The 21,553-nt window shown below is 36.0% G+C and overlaps 2 protein-coding genes across 2 annotated transcripts; both read right to left on the bottom strand.

Moving 5' to 3' along the window:
* Positions 1–1,081: 1,081 nt before the first annotated feature.
* On the bottom strand, positions 1,082–11,950 carry CHR23 (homeotic protein regulator). The gene is made up of 12 exons (XM_021974451.2): positions 11,548–11,950; positions 11,047–11,203; positions 10,324–10,388; positions 9,708–9,896; positions 9,095–9,244; positions 8,033–8,389; positions 7,173–7,432; positions 5,475–5,690; positions 3,843–4,050; positions 3,617–3,770; positions 2,817–3,422; positions 1,082–2,214 (listed from the first exon to the last, which is right to left on the bottom strand). The coding sequence occupies exons 1-12, from the start codon at positions 11,710–11,712 to the stop codon at positions 1,499–1,501; spliced, it is 3,243 nt and encodes a 1,080-aa protein (XP_021830143.1). The 5' UTR covers positions 11,713–11,950; the 3' UTR covers positions 1,082–1,498.
* A 3,674-nt stretch (positions 11,951–15,624) lies between these two features.
* Positions 15,625–19,625, bottom strand: LOC110770322 (methyltransferase C9orf114 protein). Its single transcript, XM_021974440.2, has 11 exons — positions 19,363–19,625; positions 19,200–19,247; positions 18,930–19,094; positions 18,769–18,835; positions 18,436–18,500; positions 18,246–18,324; positions 17,975–18,093; positions 17,769–17,848; positions 16,724–16,793; positions 15,932–16,009; positions 15,625–15,840 (listed from the first exon to the last, which is right to left on the bottom strand). The coding sequence occupies exons 1-11, from the start codon at positions 19,561–19,563 to the stop codon at positions 15,775–15,777; spliced, it is 1,038 nt and encodes a 345-aa protein (XP_021830132.1). The 5' UTR covers positions 19,564–19,625; the 3' UTR covers positions 15,625–15,774.
* Positions 19,626–21,553: the final 1,928 nt, after the last annotated feature.

Raw genomic sequence — 21,553 nt, 5'->3', positions numbered from 1 at the left:
ATTTTTATTAAATTGTTTAAGAATGACGTATAAGATGTAGATGTTAAGAGTTCATATATATATATGAGTGCTGCTATTTCCACCCACCTGTCCTATTTTCCCACCCACCTTATTTTCAAAATTTTAAAGATAAATTTATCCCTTTGTAAAATGACTCATAAGGACAAATGCCCCTCCTCCCTCTCCACGCTCTCGTCCTCACTCTCTCCATCTCCGAGCTTTCTCCCAGTCTCCTCCTGCTTCTCAAGGTGTTCCCTCTCTCTCTCTCTCCATCTCTGTATGTGCTTGCATGTTTTTGAACTTTGAAGTGGAACTTCAGTTTGCACAGTGTTCTTGTGGTTGATTTAGATTGTGGGTTTTAATCGTTGTACAACTTGATGAAGATGGTTGGTTTGTTTTTGTTGTTTTTGTGCAAAAAATGCAAATCCAGTTTCGACTATGAATTTTCCAGTTTCAAGGGTAAAAGGCCTTCAATGGAGGATTATTTTGAGGCAAATTTATCTGACGTTGATGATCAGATAGTTTCATTTGTTGGTGTTTTTGATGGTGTAGTAAAATTCAAGTTGTTCATTCGGGAATTTGTAGGACTTAAATAATTAGTAATTATAGGGTATTTTAGGAATAATGGTGGGTGTAAAGAAAAGATTGTGTTTTTTCAAATGTACATAGTGGATGCGAAGATAAGGTGGGTGAGAAAATAGGATTGGAGTTGGAAATAGTAGCACTCATATATATATATATATATTACACTCGTGAATGCCGTACCACATGTATATTGCAGGTTCTGTAGTTTTTGTCAATATAATTGACTTCATAAAATAAAAAAATAAAAAAAAGAGAAAAAAAAAACTAAATACATAGAGACTCCTAGGAGTTTTCTTTTTTTCCATCATCGTGATGAAAGGAACTGTAGATTTAAGCAACATTTTAAAAAACTGGTAGTGTCATTGAAATTGACTGCGCATAGTTATTTCCTTACGCACACAATTTCACGAAATCCCAATCAATACTTAAAAAAGCAAAACAAACTAATAAATTTTTCCGAGCAAAAAACTCTGTTATATATTTTCTACGAGACAAATGCAATCTTATCGTTAAAACTCTCTAATTAAAGGTAAACCAAAAGATAATCAATTTATACATTTCGCTACCACAATTATTCTTTGATACATGGGGTGCAGACATCTTAGATTCATTATCCAACCACAGTGCCTATTGAGCCTGACAATGAGAATGGAAGGTGCTTTTGATAATTGTGAACTCATATAAGTTCACGTTGCTGCTCATAACTGCTAGACTTTATACAAGAACCAGAATGTACGGAGGTTAAGTCAGCATCACCATGACCAGATCAGTCTACAAGGTCATGAAATGTTTGCTGCGCTATGACGTAAACTAATTAGCTGAAAGCTGGTCATTCCTCAAACCCATGTACAAAATCAGCAGCTATAATAATGCTCTTGTAAATATTCCATCTTGGGGGTTTGCTGAGCCAGTTTCATGAAGCCCATCCATTTCCCCTTCCATTGGAACTTTGCCCTCTAGCATCGGAGGACGAACTTGGGTTACCATAGCTTGATCTCTTCTTTCTGTGTATCTTGAATGTCAATAGAGGCCCATTAAAACCACTTCCTCCAGCTGCGCGACTTTCATGTTTCTCTATTTTTGGTCCTTCAGACTTGTGTCTTTTTGAGGCTGGGGTCAAACCATAGGTATCTTCACTAGCTCCCTCGTTCACCGGGGGCAGATTTTCATTCAATTTTGTGATCTTTTCCTCTGCCCCAGCTTTATCACTAACTAATACACTGGTATCAGATGGAAGATGATGTCTTCTCTTTCCTTTACCTGAGAGCTTCGATAAGTCTGCTCCATTTTCTACGGCTTTCATCCACTGTAAATCACTAAGACCATCATCGTAAGACTGTACCTCCTTTCTTCTCCGCTTTCCTGTGATGCTACTGCTATCAAAGCCTTTGGTAGCAGTTTGCTTTTCACGTGCTGAATATGCCCACTCAGGAACCTCATGGTCTTCCATAAGGCGACATCTGTAGTTCTCCTTTCGCCTTCTCTCCTCGTCCATTTTCTCAAACAGCCAGAACTCCTCATCTGATCTGGCAGCAAGGCGGTTGATTTCTCGCTCGCTTGGCACGTCTGTCCCAAGTGAGCTTGTACCCTTGCGCATGATTTCCTCCAGCATATCTCTCCTGTCCTGAGCTGCAAACACAAGATACGTCTTTTGTCAGAATACAACCTTAGTGGACTGTAAAATAAAGATAACGTGCTCATCTTAACCATGCAAGAATCCGACTCAATCTCTGTGGCAGACCCGTGCTACCTTACTGTGAGTGGGAAAAAACAGTTTTGGTCCTGTGCCTTATGCGTTGTCAACAGAAAGCTCTAGACATATAACAGATGAGACTTAGTGTAGCACTTCTAATTTGCTTCTATTATTGACCTTGGAATGGTATGCACGTGTATAATGAAACCACAGTTATATGAACATAATGCATATATGCAGAGCATGTGCAGGCAAAGTAATGCTACCCACTTTAAAAATAGGGTAGCGATTCTTAATACTCCTGTTTTATCCATTTGCACTCCTCCCTCTTATTTCATGCTTTGGTAATGGAAACATCAAAGGAGAATGAAAGCACAAAAACAAAGGGAGGAGTGCACATGGGCAATGGGATTGTTAAAATCACTGCCCTTAAAAAACGCTACCCTAAATAAATGAGTGTGCTGTTGTGCTGAAGCAGACCTACTAGAAGGAATGACATCATAACAGATTCTTGTGTATGAATTCAAGTACAACAAACCTGTGGAAGTTGTATTAAATAGTCCAGCCTGGATGACCTTGGCATCTATGCCCATCTTCTGTTTAGCACGCTCTAAAATTACTTCTTCAATTGATCCAACACTAACCAACACAAACACCCTAACTTCTTTCTTTTGACCTATTCGATGGGCCCGATCCTCTGCCTGTTGGTCCATCTGAGGATTCCAATCACTGTCAAAAATTACTACCGTATCTGCTGATTGTAAGTTCAAACCAAGACCTCCAGCACGAGTACTCAAGAGAAACATGAAGTAAGGAGAGTTTTCAGCATTGAATTTCTTTAGCAGTGTCCCTCTTTCCTCAGTTTTAGTTGAACCATCCAGTCGAAGATACTTAAAGTCGTGAAGTTGCAGATAAACTTCAAGAATGTCCATGAGACGAGTCATTTGTGAGAAAAGAAGGACTCTGTGCCCAGCTCTGTGGAGTTTTGGAAGTAGACGATCAAGTAGTTCAAATTTTCCTGATGCTCTGATGATCTCCTCCTTTCGCCACATGTTATAATCTCCCACAACAAAAAGGTATGGGTGGTTACAACACTTCCTGAGCTGCATTGTTAGGTTCTGCAAGCTCTTTGATTTCCCAGAACCTAAAAACAAGATCTCATCAGTAAAGTCTGACTGAATCAATAATGATGGCAATGTTTAATCAGCTTTTAAGAATGTTAACTGTTCACATTTGCAACTAGCTTTAATTTTTAATCTTATTTTCAACTTAATTTCGTGTAAGATTAGGGATGGGGGAGATATCAGATATGCAGATCAGGGGATGGAGGCTACAAACCATTATCTAGCCCAACTCTGCCCACATCTGTAACTTGTTGATAATATACTTTCTGCCACGCTGACATGTCACATTTCAGTATGACTTGAGATTTTCCAGGAAGGAATTTCTCCACCTCATCTTTTTTCCTCCTCAATATGAATGGCCTTATAACCTAAAACATAAACATATTTAAATTAAAAGTCAACAAAAACGAAGATCAACAGAAACTAGGAGCAAGACCCACTTGATGCAGACGGCGAATGATCAATAACTGTTCTTCATCAGTAAGAGAAATACTACCCCGATCCGCAAAAGGTGCATTAAACCAATCCTCAAAATTCTGAACTGAATTAAAAATGTGAGGGAGAAGGAAATTAAGCAGCGACCACAACTCCTGCAAACTATTCTGTATTGGGGTACCAGTCAACAGAAGTCTGCGTCGCATATCATATCTGTGAACAAGTAAAAATTCAATAAAGAAATTTTAAGTCTTGAAAGAAAAAAGAAACAAGCGGACATTGACCCCAAAATTATACCGTTTGATAATGTTGCAGAGAAGGAAATAACTTGGATTTGATCTTTATGAAAGTACAAACAATTTTTATTTTTTGGACTAAGAGCCGATTATATTACTTGAGAAAACAGAATGACATAAAGAACAAGAGCATGTGGTCAAGAAGATCACACCAAGCAAACAGATACAGAACCAAAGAAAAAGAGAAACCAAAGGCTCAAGTGAGCCAGAGCTTCCCCACACACAAAACTAATAGGTAGACTTCCAATCTAGCCAAATTTTAAAAAAAAAGGGTCTCCCCAGAACTTAGAGGATACAGACGCGCATAACACAGACCATAAACGAATTCTGTCCCAAAGCTCCTCGAAACCTGCTCCGGCATAATCTTCAAAATCCTTTTGTTTCTCTCCATCCATACCACCCATAACACAGCCATGATCATGCAGCTCCGCATAACTTTGGCCTTCTTACCCTTAACAGTTTATGTGTTTCACTAAGAAAAGAAAAGCGTCCCTTGGACCTACCCAGTTAATACTCATCTCCCTGACCAAATTCAACCACAGACCCAAGATCACAGGGCAATGAACTTGTGACCGACCGACCAACCCTATATACAAACTTGAAATATAGAAAACATAACATGGCAACTCCATGGACCTTTATAATCAGTAAATCAAGACTTGTTCAAATATATGACCAACATTTACTTTTACCTCCGAACAGCAAAAAGTCCTAACTGAAAATTCTAGCATTCCTTTTTGGGGCCAAGGCTCCGACATATTTTACACAAGTTAGCCTCACATAGACCCTTGCATAGTAGACAGTCTAAATCTTTACATTTCATGAATGCTGGGAGTCTAGGGACTTTAAACTAGCCCAGGACCCTCAGAGGACAATCACATTGGTACTATTACATTTTTACATTAAAATCATATGACAGCACAACGAAGGATAATCACTGATTAAGATAGGTTAAGGACTGCTCGGCTGCCATCAGATACATTTTATGTTGTTATGCGATCTGCAAGAAAAAACTCATTCCTTTCTCTGTTTCTTCAGAAGTACACTAAATAATCAAATTTTTTACTTCAACCTTAGCCACAAATGTATTAATACAGAGCAGCATTCTACCAAAGTTAAGAAGAATTGTAAAAGAAAAAAAAAGTTTTTCTTGTCATTTTTTGTTTAAATTTGTTCACCAAGGTGAATAGCTAACTGCAGTTTTCTGCCCATCCAAAGAAACAGATAATAATAAGTCCTATTGAATTCAGTAAAAAAAAATTACAAATTCGAAAGAACAACCATAGACTTCATAATAAAGCACCAAAAGATAATAGGCCTCTATAGCATGAATCAACATACCCTGCAAGTGTTATTGCTAGTGCACACTCAGAATTCTTCAACCTATGCCCTTCATCAACGATCAGGTAGCACCAGCTAATTTTCTTCAAAAATTGTTTATCCCTCATGATAAGGTCATAATGTGTGATCAACACATTAAATTTTCCTTCCCCTGATAATTCCTCCTTCATTGCCTTTCTTTCTTCTTGGCGTCCATCATAAAGAACAGCAGTAATACTGGTCAAGAGGAAAAATACATAAAATGATCCGGCAAAATTCTTCATGCAATCTAATATGTATATAATATATACACATGCATATATACACATATACAGAAATTCTCCTATGCGAACATCTGGACAATATTATAGTGCGGACGCCATGTGTTTTCTACTACCCCTCTCTGATTTCCTCACTGTTTACAATGGCATCCGCACGAAAATAACGTGTGGACATCCAGATGAGAGAATAACTGTATATATATATATAGGGGGCAGATCCGTGGCACCACAAATTTGACACAAGTTTTGACACAATTTTATAGCCTTTAGATGCAAGCACTTTCAAGGGCTAAGATTAAATGTGATTTTATTATTTATTTATTTTATTTTGATAACATAACAAATAAAATAAAATATTAAACTCACCACTTTTCAAGGTAACATAAATGTAGGCTAAAATCTCTCCATCTCCTCCAATCTCATTTATTCTCATGTTTTGAGTTTGAACTTTTTTCTGATTTAATTTTTTTTCCTTTATCTGGAAACAAAGTTCTGAGTTGATCTCCAGACACGCAAGGATCTATTCCAGATTTTTCCACTCCAACACTTCATGCAATTTTCGCTAAATATTCTGGAGATTATTTTAAAATCTTAATTGTTAATTGTGCTAAGAAGCTATGGATACTTTTTGCTGCAGTTAGATGCTAAACTGTTTGAGAATGAACTTGAACTTCTCATGGTAAAAGACATTAAGAAATCCACAAATGTAAGAGGAAAAAGAAATTCAAATAGAAAGTAATCCAAGGATTTAGAGACTCAAAGCTCAAGAAATTAACTAAAGAACCAACATACAAGACTGCAAGATAAACCTCTCCAAATTTTGCTGCAAGATAGAGAAGACAGTAGTTGAACCAAACCCCAAACAAATAAAAAGACAGGATCAGAAGAAAAAAAATTTCATACTCAGAGAATTAGATCATACCATTTATTTATTATATTAATTGAAATCTTAGGGGGAAAAAATTAATGGCTAACATGTGAAATATGGGAGGGAGAAGAGCTACTTGTTTAGTGCTGGTAATGATAGAAACTGTCAAAGGCAGAAAGAAGAATTGGAAGAAGAAGAAAAAACAGAAGTAAAGGCATGAAGAAGAAGATGACGTGAGAGAAAATGTTAATGCTTTTAGGAAGTCGGGAAAATATAAATGAAGAGAGATAAAATATTATAGTAAGTTAATTAAAATTAATTTCAACAAATAATTATTTAAAGAAAAAGAATCACATTTAATCTCAGCCCTTGAAAGTGCTTGCATCTAAAGGCTATAAAATTGTGTCAAAACTTGTGTTAAATTTGTGGTGCCACGGATCCGCCCCCATATATATATATATATATATATATATATATATATATATATATAGAGAGAGAGAGAGAGAGAGAGAGAGAGAGAGAGAGAGAGAGAGAGAGAGCGATCATTGCTTAAAGGCACTTTACACATACCTAGGAGCCCATGTTGCAAACTCAGTAACCCAATTTGGCAGTACAGCCTTCGGAGCCACTATCAAGTGGGGCCCAGTGACACCCTTATTTTCAATGAGATATGCAATCAAAGATATAGTTTGTATCGTTTTACCCAATCCCATTTCATCAGCCAAAATACCATTCAAATTGTTATTGAACAAGGAGAGCATCCATTGTAGACCCTCTATCTGGTAGGGCCTTAACTCTCCACCTTGAAGCATTGAGGGTTGCTCGGTTACCTGTTGAATTTTAAATTTAGTAAATCCTCTGCTCTAAAGCACTCAGCACTTGTAACACTGTCACTAACAAGCTTTTAAAAAGTTTTAAGAAAATTTCCATGTATAACTGTGGTTCAAGTATATCACACTGAAAATCAGGCAAATGGACCACCCCCCTTATACTGGAATTAATTCATAAGTATATGCCTGCCCACCTAAAATAAATTGTAAGTATAATAGCCAGGAAACTAATAACGAAGCATGTTCAAAGGCCAAGGGAACTGTCAGAAGGGAAATGCCAAAGGAGGCTCAATCCCCTTAAGAAAGAAAAAGGCATATGCCCCCTTACAGAACAAGTAACATGAATCATTGTGCTCATTTGATTTGCACGAGCATTGTTGAATTCATAAATTTCATAAAGAGAACTTCCCCATCAGTGATTTGAGGTCTAATTTTATGGAAAGCAGCCCAGTTTTAAGCTGTCCAGGTGCGATATGGGAAGTAGTTAAATCAATGAATCAATCAAAAAGGTCAAACTGTACAACAGTGCGATATAAAGAATGGAGTGAAGAAAGAATCAACATAATGCAGAAATTGTCAAATCATCTTTTACGGTGTTACCTGTTCCTGAATAGAATGGACGACTGAGTTATATTGCCGCTGACCTTTAAGCAAGTCGCTACTGTCATCATTACAGTCAGAATCAATGATGTCCACATCTTCTTCCAACTCAGTCAAATCACCTTCTGAGTCTTTCAGGGCTTCAATGCCCTCTGAATGTTTAATATCTTTCTGGCGTTGAACAGCAGCTCCCAAATTAACGAGAAGTTTATTTGTTTCTTCAAGAAGAATTGTTAATCTTTCATTCTTGCTCTCCTTTACCATTCTCATGTATGCTTCCTGATCATCAGCCTTTAAGGCTTGGAACCTCAATTTCTCAGCCCGTGTGGCTCGTTGTCTTTGCTTTGCGTGCCAATTCTGTTAAAATAAGATAATGATAAAGGACTCCTTCGCCATTAAGATGTAGTATAATACACCCTATTTTTGTTGTAACCTTATTGATTTGGTAGTTTAGCCCCCTAAGAATAACAATAAATCCTGTCTTCTGGAATTAAAGATAATTTTTAAAGATTGCAGTTTTGATGGACTTGGGCACAAATGTGATCCCTTTTGCTTCTTAAGAAAAGGGATCCCTCTTTATAAATCTCCTTATGTAGATCTATGCATATAATATGTGGGTGTACAGTCATGATCTCGACCCCTCAGAGCATGAAAATCTATGCTCATGAAATATTAGTTTAAAATCCAACAGCTAACATTTATTTAAAAGAGAAAAATACTTTATTGAGATTTAAATATCAGTCACCGGATTTTAGTCAAATGATAAGCATGGATTTTGTGGCTCACGTTGAGTAGGAGATCAAAGTTATGGGTGAGGTGTGGGTGATCCTAGGTCTCTCCCAGAATTATGTATAAGCATCTTAATGAATTTTTCTGCTTTTTCATGTAATACCTGTTTTTGAAATTCTAATGCAATTAATGCTAAATATTTTTTTAACCTATATATTTCACTAGGTTTCACCAGAAGTTTCAGTACAACATCCCATTCATTTAAACAGACATTAGAGGATAATTTTTATAAAAAAAGGGGGAAAAAAAAAAGGAAAAGACAAAAATACGTACCAGGACATTATCATTCCTATGTTTTTGACGTTTCACAGAAGCCTGAATTTGCAATTGGTATTCACGAACAGCATTACGTACTTCTGTGAAAAATCTCCTTTTTCTAGTCTCGATATTGTTCTTCTCCTCCTCTTCTAATCTTGAGAGCCGCTGCATCAAAGGTATGCTACTATATCAGCAGCTTTCAGGATGCGCACACACACACACACACACTTAGCACGTATTCACTTAGATGATCCTCACTGTGGATCATATAATCTTTTTTAAGAAAACATAAAAAAAATTCTGATATGTCTCCAGATTTATAACCTGTACTGTCTAGAAACTCACATTTACCTATTATGAACACCTTCAACCATTCAATGGATTTATCTAGGCATCTCTAGGGCCAAGGGTTGACCAAATACTCTAAGTGTACCTATTTTATCATGTTTATTCAGAACTGACCAGAGAAAATGAAAGAAAGGCTACAAAAAAGAAAAATTCAATCAAATAGTGCCACCTCATTCCATGATGTAAAAACTATATAATCTGCAATAGAAACCCAGATTTTTATTATTACCCTTCTAGGTATGACAGTTTCAAACAAGTAATGCATGTATTAGTATATGACCTCAGCATCTCGTTTCTTCCTGAATTGATCATCAGCCTCCATCGCAAAAGCATCTCCAACACCATACAGTGGACGGCGCAATCGCATCATTCCCCAGTCAAACAATGTTTTGTCAGGATATGCACAGTTCATACGGAGCGAGTATTCTGAACTCACATCACAACGGACCTTCTTTTGCAATTCTGAGAGCTGCTAGAAAAGAAGTCCTTGCCAACAAGGACATACGCATGTCATCCATCGGTACCCAAAAAATAAAGGATAATGCTCTCAATAACAATCACAATAATGACTCTTTTTGCTGTATATTTTAGGAAAACGCTAAAAACTGCACAAAAGTTTTTGACTCATTACTTAAGGCACATCTTTCCGTTCTTCAGACGAAAAATGGAAAAGTGTCTTTCTGAAACAATTCTCAGAAACAGAATGCAATTTATCTTGTTTCTAGAAAGAAGGAACAATTTATTCTGCTTCTCAAAATCAATCTTTCCAGTTCAGAAAACAAAGAAAAAGTCATTTTAAGATCGAGATTATCACTTTGACACCATGAAGTATGAGCTTCATATATATTAGCATTTGACATGGAATATTCAAAACAACTTCAGTACATCAAGTTTACCTTTAGCCCATAGAGTTCAAGCAAGCACTTTGTCTGCAGGTCCTCTCCTCTACTTGAAGGTAATTCTGATTCAAAATCATTAGTAAGTAATGGCTCACCCCTCTAGACCATAATATCAAATTTTACTGCATAAAAACACTTATGGGACTCTAAAAGAAGTTTAGATAACCACTCAAAGGTTGAAGTGATACTTTCTGGGTGGTCCTTAAATTAAGTACATCGCAGGTTAAGACATGACCCAAATGCAAAAATGATGTGGTCTTTGAATTAAATGCAATGCAGGTTAAGACATGATTACTCTTCATTCTTTTGCAAGGAAAAAAATTCAGACATAAGACCTACCCTAACCTGGTATCACCCCCCTTCACCACAGGAGTTGAGGCCTAGCCGATCTTTAACTTCCACATCTACTCTAAAACATGGGTTAAGAGTACAAAGACACTCAAAAACAATTAGCTTTTTCTTCTCTTCTTTTTTCCTTCTTATGTTTTGAACATAGTAACAAACCCAACTGCATCCCACTGCCTACCGCCTGATTAGCTAATAGAATATTATTCCACAACAACAATTAGGAGCCTATTGATTAAATTATCTCGCTGCTTTACCAAAAATTCAAATGTCATCAGATGCTGAATAAAAATTATTCATAAGGTTTAACACGAATGGCATAATGAGCAAAAGAATGTGAAACACTCAGTGTATAGTTCTCATAAAACCAGTCACCTTCAAGTTCGGTTAATCTATGCTGAATGTGGCTTTGATAACGTTTTTCTCTCGATTCTATTAATCCTGCACCTGACATGCAATTTTGACGTTGATTCAAAAGTGCATCTTCAAGGTCAGCTAACAAATCTTCTCCCGCGGAACTATCAGGATCATCCTGCAGCATCACATACATCAAGGTCAAACTTCTTGAAGCAATGAAGCAACACAATAAAGGACAATAAAACACCAGCAGCAACCCCCTCCAGTGAATAAATTCAATTGGTTAACGCATAAAGGTAGAAACTTTTTCCTACAGAATTCCATATTTTCAAGCTTCACTGAAATCCCAAAATTAAAAAGAGCCCAAACCACCAATTCCACACACAAAACCAAACAAAGAAGCTAAATTGACAAGAACCCAAGAACCAAAACCGACCCAAAACCTCGAAAACACCCTGAAAACCCCAAAACCAAAACCCAAAACGCAGAGAAAAGAAAGGGAGTTAGAAGAAACCATACCAAACCCTTGTCATGTTCGAGATTGGCGTCTTGGGCGCTGTCATAGATGGACGAAACGACGTCGAAGAGGTCGGGAGGGAGAGGGAGGTTGCGGGAGACGAGGTTGAGGGCACAGATCAGAGTCTTGGTCTTGTGGATGTGGTCGAGGCACTCAAGCTGAGCCATGGACCTTGGCGGGAGTGAACAACCCAAGGGATCTCTTTAAACGGTCTTTTTTTGAAATGAATTATTAGGAGAAATTTTAATCTGTGATGTGCTTTACAAATAACACACACTCTCTCTCTCTCCTCTCTCTCTATCTCTCGCTCTGTTTATCGCTCTGTCTATAAATCCCTTTGCCAAAACAAAGAGGTTGGTTACTTGGGTTGTCTTCGGCGTTCGGGTTTTGTCTCTATTTTCTCTCTTGGGTTATTATATATAAATGAGAGAAAAATATAGGACCGAGTTACGGAAGGTCCTCTTTTAGATATTGTGGTGTTTGGTGTTTCCAAACACGCCTCTATTTGCTTTGTGAATGACTGAATTGCCCCTGGGAGGATGTCAAACAGAGACCGTCCATTTCTACACCGATTATGCCCCTTGCTTCAGAATTTCTTTTTTCTATTTTCCTTTAAAACATTTGATTCATTCTCTTTCAATATCACTTTTATATAATAAAAAATTTGATTTCATAAGGGTAAGTTTACATATTTATTTAAAAATAAGTAAGCTTCTTAGTGCGTGCGGTAAAACAGAAAGTTTACATATTAATTTCATAATAAACTAGTTTCTTAACATGTGTGTGGTAAAATGGAAAGTTTACACAAAAACAAATAATTTACCTGTGGTTTTTTTTTAAGACGTACTTATCAAAAGTAAGGATTTCGAGCCTCAGCATTTAGGTAGTGTGTATTTATCCACATTTTACTAAATCTTGATCGTTACAATAACCTAATGACTTAAGATGTGACACATCAAACCTCAATTTAACACCGTTAAGTCTTCTCTAAAAAAGCCGTTAAGTCTAAATAACATTAAAAATTAAAAACAAATAATATAAAATAATAAAAACAGCCACTGAACCCCAGCAACCACCTATGGTCCAACCCACCTCACAACTCCTGCGGTAACCCTGTCCTTCACCAACAGCCAACCACTCCTCTCTCTCCCCGTCTTTCTCTCTTTTCCCTCTTGTGTCCTCTATCTCTTTTGCCCAACTTCAAGCTCAATTGATTTTTTCGAAGAGAAGCATATCATATATTGGAAAAGGATGGAGGCAACAAACTGTGCAGCATCCCCTTCATCCTTGCTAGTGAGCCAACCCCAACACCCACATAGAAACCCATCAATAAACAATCAATCTCTTGGAAATCAAAATTTAGGATCAAACCCTATAATCTCTTGTCAATTATAAAACCTAAATTTTCTTCCTTCCACCTTTAATTTTTATAGGAATTTTTAGGAATCCTAAGAACCATCCTTGAAATCCCTCTATCCCACCTGGTGAAGAGAGAATGTAGGGGAATGAAAGGAGGGGAAGTTGGCTGGTGAGAAGGGAGGGAGTTGTCAGTGGGTAGGTGGGGGTTGCAGACGGTGGGGTGGGTTATAGGGTCGGCCATGACATGAGTGGTTTAGGAGGGTTTCACTGAGAAATTTTTTTAAAATTGTTTTATTTTGTTTGGACTTAACAGTGTTAAGAGGCGTATTAGGAGTTTGACGTGTCATATTGTAGATCATTAGATTATTAGAATGGTTTAAAATGTAATGAAATGCAAGTAAATGCACACTATCTAAATGCAAAAGCTCGGGATCCCAAAAGTAAATATATGATAAACATCCAAGAGAAAATTATTGAACCATTTACAAGTATTTGAGGAGGAATGTTCTTTTTTGACTAATGTATCAACTATCATATTAGCTTCAAGAAACATATAGTGAATAGTGACATGAGTGAAATTTTGTAGAAAGCACCAAATGTCTCGAATATTTAAGTTAATTGTGGTTACTATTCTCATTATTTTAAACTTTGATTTTTTTTATTTATAAAAAGTCATTTTTGGTCCATGTAGTTCACCACTTTTACCATTAAGGTCCCTGTATTTCGATTTGATCAATTTTGTCCCTATAGTTTGAATTCCAAGCAATTCAAAGATAATATCCAATTGGGTAAATTACTCAAATGGTCCCCAAACTTGTACGTGATTTACATTTTGGGGCCTGAATTAAATTTTTCGTTCAAATGGTCCATCAACTCTATATTAATTACTCAAATGGTCCCACCGTCTAATTTTCTGTTAGATTTAACCAAATTTTAGGGTAAATAATGACCAATTTGCCCTCATATTCAACGGAAATATTGACAGAATGTAACGGTGGGACCATTTGAGTAATTAATATAGAGTTGATGGACCATTTGAACGAAAAATTTAATTCAGGCCCTAAAATGTAAATTGCGTACAAGTTTGGGGACCATTTGAGTAATTAACCCATCTCCAATTTATGTCAAATTACTCTGATATGGAGGGGCATTTTAGTCCAATCTTGCAGCTCCTCCCCAACCACCCCCACAGCCACTCCAGCAGCCCTCCTACTATAGCTTTTCTTATGCTTTTGATTATATATATACAGTCCCCTTCTATTGAGGGATCCCTCAAATAATTTTATTTGAGGGACGCCCTTTAGGGTACCCTAAATTTTTTTTCTCAATGATCCAAACCATCTATTTTTTAGGTCTTTATTCATAGATCATCCTTACAAAAAATTAGACAAATCGGAAACCGTTTCGATATCCAATTGTGTCCTACAAAATCAACGAATAACGGTGCATCAAGAAAGTACTCAAATTTCAATAACACAATTGAGTAGTCAAATGATATCGGATTTAGGTGATTTTTTGTACAGATGATCTTTGAATGAGCATCTACAAAATAGACGGTTTAGATTAGTGAAATACAATCCGGAGTGGGGCCTAAAAGGGGTGTCCCTCAAATAACTTATTTGAGGGATCCCTCAATGGAAGCTCTCTCTCTCTCTCTCTCTCTCTCTATATATATATATATATATAAGAGAGAGAGAGAGAGAGAGAGAGAGAGAGAGGAAAAGGTGAATGTGGAGGGAGGGAGCATAATGTTGAGTCGAGAGGGGAGGAGAAGGGAAGGGATAAGATGGTTGGGGAGGGGGGGTTGGGTCGTGGCTGTAAGGTGGGGAGTGACTATAAGGTGGGAAGCGGGTTGAGTTAGGAGGAGGAGTTTGGGTCGGGAGGGGGAGGAAGGATGGTTGTCAAGTGGTCGGGAAGGGGCTGATGGGTGCCTCTGGGTGGCTAGGTAGGGGTCGTAAGATTAGACCGAAGTGCCCATCCATATTAGAATAATTTGACAAAAATTGGGGGATTGTCCTTAAATTGCTTAGAATTCAAATTACAATGACAAAATTGATCAAATTGGAATTAAAAGGACCTTAGTGGTAAAAGTGGTAAACTATAAGATCAAAAATAACTTTTTTGTTTGAAATTCTAAAGAATTTAGATCCTCGCTTAAACAAGGCTTGTAAAAGCTAACGTGGCATGAATATAATGACATGAAAAACATACTAGTTGAGCATTTTCTTTTCAGTTTATACACTCGTTATTGTAACTAAAACCACTCAAAAATATACATAAAACAAATTTTTTTCTTTGAGTAACGGACGCGCACACTAGAACATCATAATGAATATTGATTTTAGAACAAATGGTGTGCCCTCAACATTTTTCGAACAAACTTTTCTATAATTGCCTGAAAGTTCTGTGTTCTTTTTCAGACTAGGTTCATGAATGAAGTGTTGAACAAATTTTAAGACAATCATGCCACAATTTCAACTCTGAAAATTATTGTGTATTTTACACGTTTTCAACAAGAAAACAATATAAGACCATGCTCAGAAGCTCACCATCTATGCTCTGCAATATTGACATGGATTACAACATCAATTTGAACAAACTTTCCTTCCAAAAAAAAAGGGATTGTAAAGTCATTCCCAACATTGCAGCTCAGACTAGACTATTGTACACTGAAACAAGCAGCTTAAAGTTGAGCTTGTGAACTAGTTGGGAAAAAAATTAAATACACGAAAAAGAAGAGGATACTCTATCTGCCGCTAAGTAACTAATTCCGTCTTTCAAAATGTTAGCAGCCAAATCAAGAATCAGATTCCCTATCTTGACCCCAATTGTGGAAATTCTCAATGTCCTCCAAATAGTAAGCTTTAATGCTAAACTCTCAGCAATGCCCTGTTGATTGGTTCTTGGAAATACTGAAGTGAAATGAAAATGGCTTCCTGTTCATGAAGATGCAAATTAAGCCATAACACAAGTTTCAATACGAAATTCTCATCCATGAATAGAAAAGCATAGAGATACTAAAAATACCTCTGTTCGAATTGTTCGACTCCCCTGATGTGGACATGTGTTCAAATACAAATCAAATACCTCTCGCACATTTTTTGCCTTAAAAAAGATCCAATAAAAACAGTATTCAGTACCATTTCCTTTCTCTATCCTTACTTTCAGTTAAACAAACTACTAGAAGTTGTGCCTCATCAAGCAAACGTGTTTCCAAGATCATAAAGCTGTTCAGAAGTCCAATAAGGGGATGTTTTTTGGGTAAATAAGTTTAAACCCAACACATTTTTGAGTTATCCAGACATATGGAGCTGTTTGTTTTTACACCTTATAGCTACTTTAAGACATTTTATACTAAAAACTCAAATTAATAATGCAAATAAGCATGGCTTTTAAAAGTTTCTTCCACAATTGCCCTTTCGAATCTGAAGACTTTCCTATATTCCTCCTCACTCTCATCCTATCATCACCATCATTAACCCCATCAAGAAATTAAAGTAAATTGACTCAAATTACATCCCAAGCAAAATCAAGAACTAATTGAATGTCAAGAAAAGAAAAAGGAAAGTTGTAAGAATTTCAATGAAGTTTGTAATGAGGAAAATGGAAGGAAGAAGGGAAAAACTAAAGACAAAAGAAAGGCTTGATGAAGGTTTTAGCTGGTAGCACCAGACTCCAACCCAGCCATTCACAATTCAAAGTTGAAAAAAATTTCCTGCAGAACTATAAGGCCTGTTATTATTTTCTAGCTACTTACACCAGGCTACACCACAGACATTTGCAATTCAAAGTATCAAACCAAAGCCATAGGAACCTTACCTTTAAGTTATTATCTTCTTCAATGCTCTCTTCCAACCCAGCAAGTCCACCAAAAGCAATCAATAGATGCCTGCCAAATCATTCATTCAGTTAATTAAAAAATATCAGCGGCGTAATGAGTACAGCATCTCGATGTATATAGTTTCACATTTGCTTCATACCCAACAAATGCCCAAAAATTTCTTAATACAGTTGAAAGTAGTAAATAGTAAAAAGATGTAAAATATCTAGAAACTTAAAAGAGGAAATCTGATATATTGCTACAAATTCGCTGGCAAAAAATTCAAAATATAGGTCCATAATCCTTTAAACACAACTGAATTCAATCAGCATACAAATCAAAACATTCAACGGGAAAAATACTTGACAGTAATTCTCTTATTTATCCTTTTCAGTTTCTGCTTAACAGAATTTTTGACATAGAATATTGTAATAGAGATGAAAAGGTTTCCTTCAGCCCAAATCTCTGAGAAGGACACCAGGACGACTACTTAACAAGAAAACTAAAGAAACCACAATTATTGAGGAACAATTCAAGTACCTGTAGAAAAGTAATGGAAGGGAGAAGGGGTGGGTGGGTGGGTATCGATATTATGCTTAATGATATGTGCCTGCATAGCACTCACCTACTATTCCTCACGTAGCAAATAATTTAAAGGAAAAGAAAAAAAACAGAGGGAGGCAGGGTGCATAGTTCATAACTTCTCAAAATATAGATAGTTCAATTGGCCTGAGTCATTTTAAATGGATTTTGACTGTCAGATCTCACCAAATTTCTACATATTCCGCAAAAAGAATTTGTCACCAAACAGAGGTTAACAGATTGAAGGAGGCTGAAATTCCATCCCAGGTACATCAAGAGCCTGACCACTAACTAAGCCATCTAGTTGATGAATACGCAACACAGTAGGCATCTATCCAATTACAAGATACGGAGCACAACAATTGCCTTAAGTGGCTAAGGACCAGCTACCCAAAGAAAGCAATACTCACAACATCTAGAAAAACAATCTTATATATGGTTAGCGCGTTTAGAGAAGAGTACCTGAAGGTAGGTATAGTGAGATCAGAGGAATTAATAATCTGACCATGCTCTGAGGTACCAATTGAGTGATCATAGCCACCCTGTGATTGAATAAAAGAAATTGATGAAGAAAGGCCCTATCTGAATGGTTAACCAAAAAACCATGTATTGGTAAGGGCAAGAGGGGCTGTGAGAGAGAAAGGGTCATAGAGTGAACGCATGAATACCTTGTATGGGCATTCATTCCTTACTGAAGTAATATTGGAAGCATAGCGCACTTTGTACCCCCAATACGTTCCTGCTTCTTCCCTAGGCTTGGAAGATGAGACAACCTGGTGTGATATATCTAGATGAATGCAATAGAAAAAAAGCCTTTACCCATTTGGAATCATAGTATAATTATAAATAAATAAATATAAAAAAAAAAGCCGAAACCTCCCTTAACGATAAAGAAAGGAATCAGGAAAGGCCACAAATGAATTCACGAAAAATCATTACCAGCATCCAAATTCCGGTTGGCTCCCATAGCCACAGTAACTCTCGTCCCAGGTTCAAGTACTTGATCAACGATGACATTCTGCATTTTTCATCACTAAATCAATTACTGGCTAAGGCGGGAGGAAAAGGCAAAGAAGAAACTATCAAACAATAACTCTTGTAACAGTAAACCTAGAATATGAGAGAGTACCTTACTCAAACCCACATCAACTAGTGTTCCCGCAGGGTTAGGAGATCTTTCTTTTAGTGTGACACCTATAAATTTACCGCAAGCTCTCACAAAATAAGGCCATAGGTCGAAACAGAAAGCACAAACAAAGAAACTAAACTAAATGATGAAATTCATTTACAATGGGAAGTCTGAACTGAACCATCTCATCTCATTTTGGTTCTTGTTCAATGTCTTGAACATGGTCATCTTGACTTGAGTATAAGCAAGTATAGTCAGACAATTTTTGTATTCCAGTAGGTTCAGTATTTCCAATAGCAGAACAAGTCTTAAATTCCATCCATTACACTTTACCTTCCCGAAACGGACCCCATTCATGTTTGCGAAGATGGTGCGGAGCATCAAGTGGAGGCAACATACCCTGAAAAGTAATTTAAGCCAAGATGTAATAAACTTGATAATCAATTACCAATGTGCTTACCGCATAGCATAAATGAACAACTGGGGAACCTCACCACAAATCTTAAGCTGATATGTTTTGGAAACAGCGCTTTTCTCAAATATTGAGGTGTCTCAAGGTACCTCAAGATTCGTACAAGAAAAGCAGCACCACTTTCATCCTCATCCGAATTAGCTTCTGGTGGTGAGCCAGACTCACTCTTGTTGTCAAATATCACCACCTGTTTACAGAATAATAAACTACATATCAATCAAATTTGCGTACTTAAACATCAATTGATATAACAAATCCACTAATGCTGAAGAAGAAAGAGTAAGTATGAAACCTCGTCGATTCGGAAAATCGTCATGGCACGAGCAATCTGACCAGCCAACTGAGATTTTTTTTAATAAACAAAAAATCATAATTAGAAAACTGAAGAGGAAGTGAAATGAGAAACATAAAGCAATTATCTGTTTGGATGGTGAGAAAACGGAGAGAGAAAATACTCTGGTGGCGAGTTCGAGGGATTGAGCGTTGTGGATGATGGAACCGGGGACGGCTACGCTCACAGTAGGTATCAGCGCGGCTTTGTCGAATTTGTGCTTCTTCTTCTTGTCTTTCTTATGAGAATCGCCATTAACAATGTCGATTTTGTTCTCTTGCTCTGCTTCGGCTTCTGATTCGGCTCTTTTCTTCTTCTTGCCCATTTCTGTTTCTAGTCGTTTGGTTCTTACCGCGCCTGGGTTTTTACAAGGGTTTTTGAGAGTTTAGGGCTTTCGATCATTTTAAAAGGAAAAAATAATTGCATAGAATTATTAAATGATTGAAATTAGATATTTATCGATTAAATTTTTGTTAATTAATAATTTTAATGCTTGGATTTATGTATATCAAATTTTATAAATGATAGAAATTACAGTGAAAACAAATTCATGCTCTTTGGCAGAAATTAAACTTCCCAATTTCTTCAATCTTTCTGTGTATAATTTAATAAAGGGGTGTATGCAATCCATAGTGTTAACAAATTCTTAAATACTTTTATAGAGTTTATAAAAGTCACTAGTAAATTGTCAAGATTTCTGCTATTAATAATTAGCGTGAGATGTATGGAAAATTCATTAATTTAATAAGCTTTTTAAAAGTCATTAACTTTTTGAATGCCACCAAACTTTTAAAAACTTTTTAAAAGTCACAACTGGATATCACCAAATTTTTAAATACTTTTAGGCTTATTATCACAAAAGGTCCCTAAGGTTTACGAAACTATCAGATTTCATCCTTAATGTTTTTTTGTGTCATTAGTGGTCCTCAAGGTTAGTATGTATGATCACAAATGGTCCCTGCCGTTAGATTCCGTCAAAAACTCCGTTAGTTTGCTGATGTGGCATATATATATATATATCACAAAACATCCCTGAGGTTTACACACCTATCACAAATGGTCCCTGCAAATTTTTTTAATTTTTTAAATTTAAAATTCATAACATTTTGGTTTTATTTTTTAAATTATTTAAAAATATATATTGTATTTTAAATACACATGAAACTATATTATTTTAGATGTGGGCTCCACATAGATGCCACATCAACAAACTAATGGAGTTTTTAAAAAATAATTTAAATTCATAAAATTTAAAAATGAAAAAAACCAAGGGTTTAGGGATTATAAATGGTCCTTAAGGTTAAAATCCTTATATAAATGGTTTTTTCATTTTTAAATTTTATGAATTTTAAATTATTTTAAAAAAACTTCATTAGTTTGTTGGTGTGGCATATATGTGGAGCCCACATCTTCAAAAATATAGTGTCATATGTATTTAAAATACAATATATATTTTTAAATAATATAAAAAAGAAAACCAAAATTTTATGAATTTTAAATTAAAAAATTAAAAAATTTCGCAAGGACCATTTGTGATAGATGTGTAAACCTTAGGGATGTTTTGTGATATGTATATATGCCACGTCAGCAAACTAACGGAGTTTTTGACGGAACCTAACGGCAGGGACCATTTGTGATTATACATACTAACCTTGAGGACCACGAGTGACACAAAAAAACATTAAGGATGCAATCTGATAGTTTCGTAAACCTTAGGGACCTTTTGTGATAATAAGCCATACTTTTAACTACTTTTTAAAGGTCATAATTGAATAGCACTGGACTTTTATAAACTCTTTAAAAATCTAAATTGAATATCTCTAGACTTTTAGGGGGGTGCATCCAATCCATACTTATAAAGACTTTTTTTAAGTGAGTAACTTTCATAGAGTTGAAAAAATTCTTAAATACTTTCATAGAGTTTATAAAAGTCATTAGTAAATTGGCAAGACTTATGCTATTAACAATTAGCCTAAAAAGTATGGAAAAGTCATTCATTTAATAAGTTTTTATAAAAGTCATTTAATATGTTTTCCAACTTATGAGACAAGGATTGAGAGTTTTCGAAGTTTTAAGGATTTTATATAATTCACAATTATTTACTTAAGTGATGAATTTATTTTTACATGTGAAAGAGGCAAACATATTTTATTTAAATTATTGATATTGACATTAAAGTTTCACGTGGTCAATGCTATTTTAATTTTTTTTTTTCCTACTTATAAGTAATAAGTTAATTATATATATGTATATTTATTTATTTATTTATTTATTTATGCACACGTGGGATGAGTGGAAGATTGTTCTAACATCAA

The sequence above is a fragment of the Prunus avium genome, chromosome 1 (genome assembly GCF_965620075.1).
Source record: "Prunus avium chromosome 1, drPruAviu1.hap1.1, whole genome shotgun sequence".
In the NCBI taxonomy this organism is placed as follows: domain Eukaryota; kingdom Viridiplantae; phylum Streptophyta; class Magnoliopsida; order Rosales; family Rosaceae; genus Prunus; species Prunus avium.
This window is presented reverse-complemented; position numbering and strand designations above follow the sequence as displayed.

Bases quoted from the DNA above. Each gene is read 5' to 3' on its own strand.
- LOC110770322 (XM_021974440.2), bottom strand. From the start codon at position 19,563: ATGGGCAAGAAGAAGAAAAGAGCCGAATCAGAAGCCGAAGCAGAGCAA. The intron at 18,325-18,435 runs GTACTCTCTCAT...TGAAAAATGCAG, and splicing joins TTGATGTGGGTTTGAGTAAG to AATGTCATCGTTGATCAAGT. The intron at 15,841-15,931 runs GTATTTTTAGTA...CTTCATGAACAG, and splicing joins GTCGAACAATTCGAACAGAG to GAAGCCATTTTCATTTCACT.
- CHR23 (XM_021974451.2), bottom strand. From the start codon at position 11,712: ATGGCTCAGCTTGAGTGCCTCGACCACATCCACAAGACCAAGACTCTG. The intron at 11,204-11,547 runs GTATGGTTTCTT...GTGATGCTGCAG, and splicing joins TCGAACATGACAAGGGTTTG to GATGATCCTGATAGTTCCGC. The intron at 3,771-3,842 runs GTGGGTCTTGCT...TTTATGTTTTAG, and splicing joins TCATTCGCCGTCTGCATCAA to GTTATAAGGCCATTCATATT.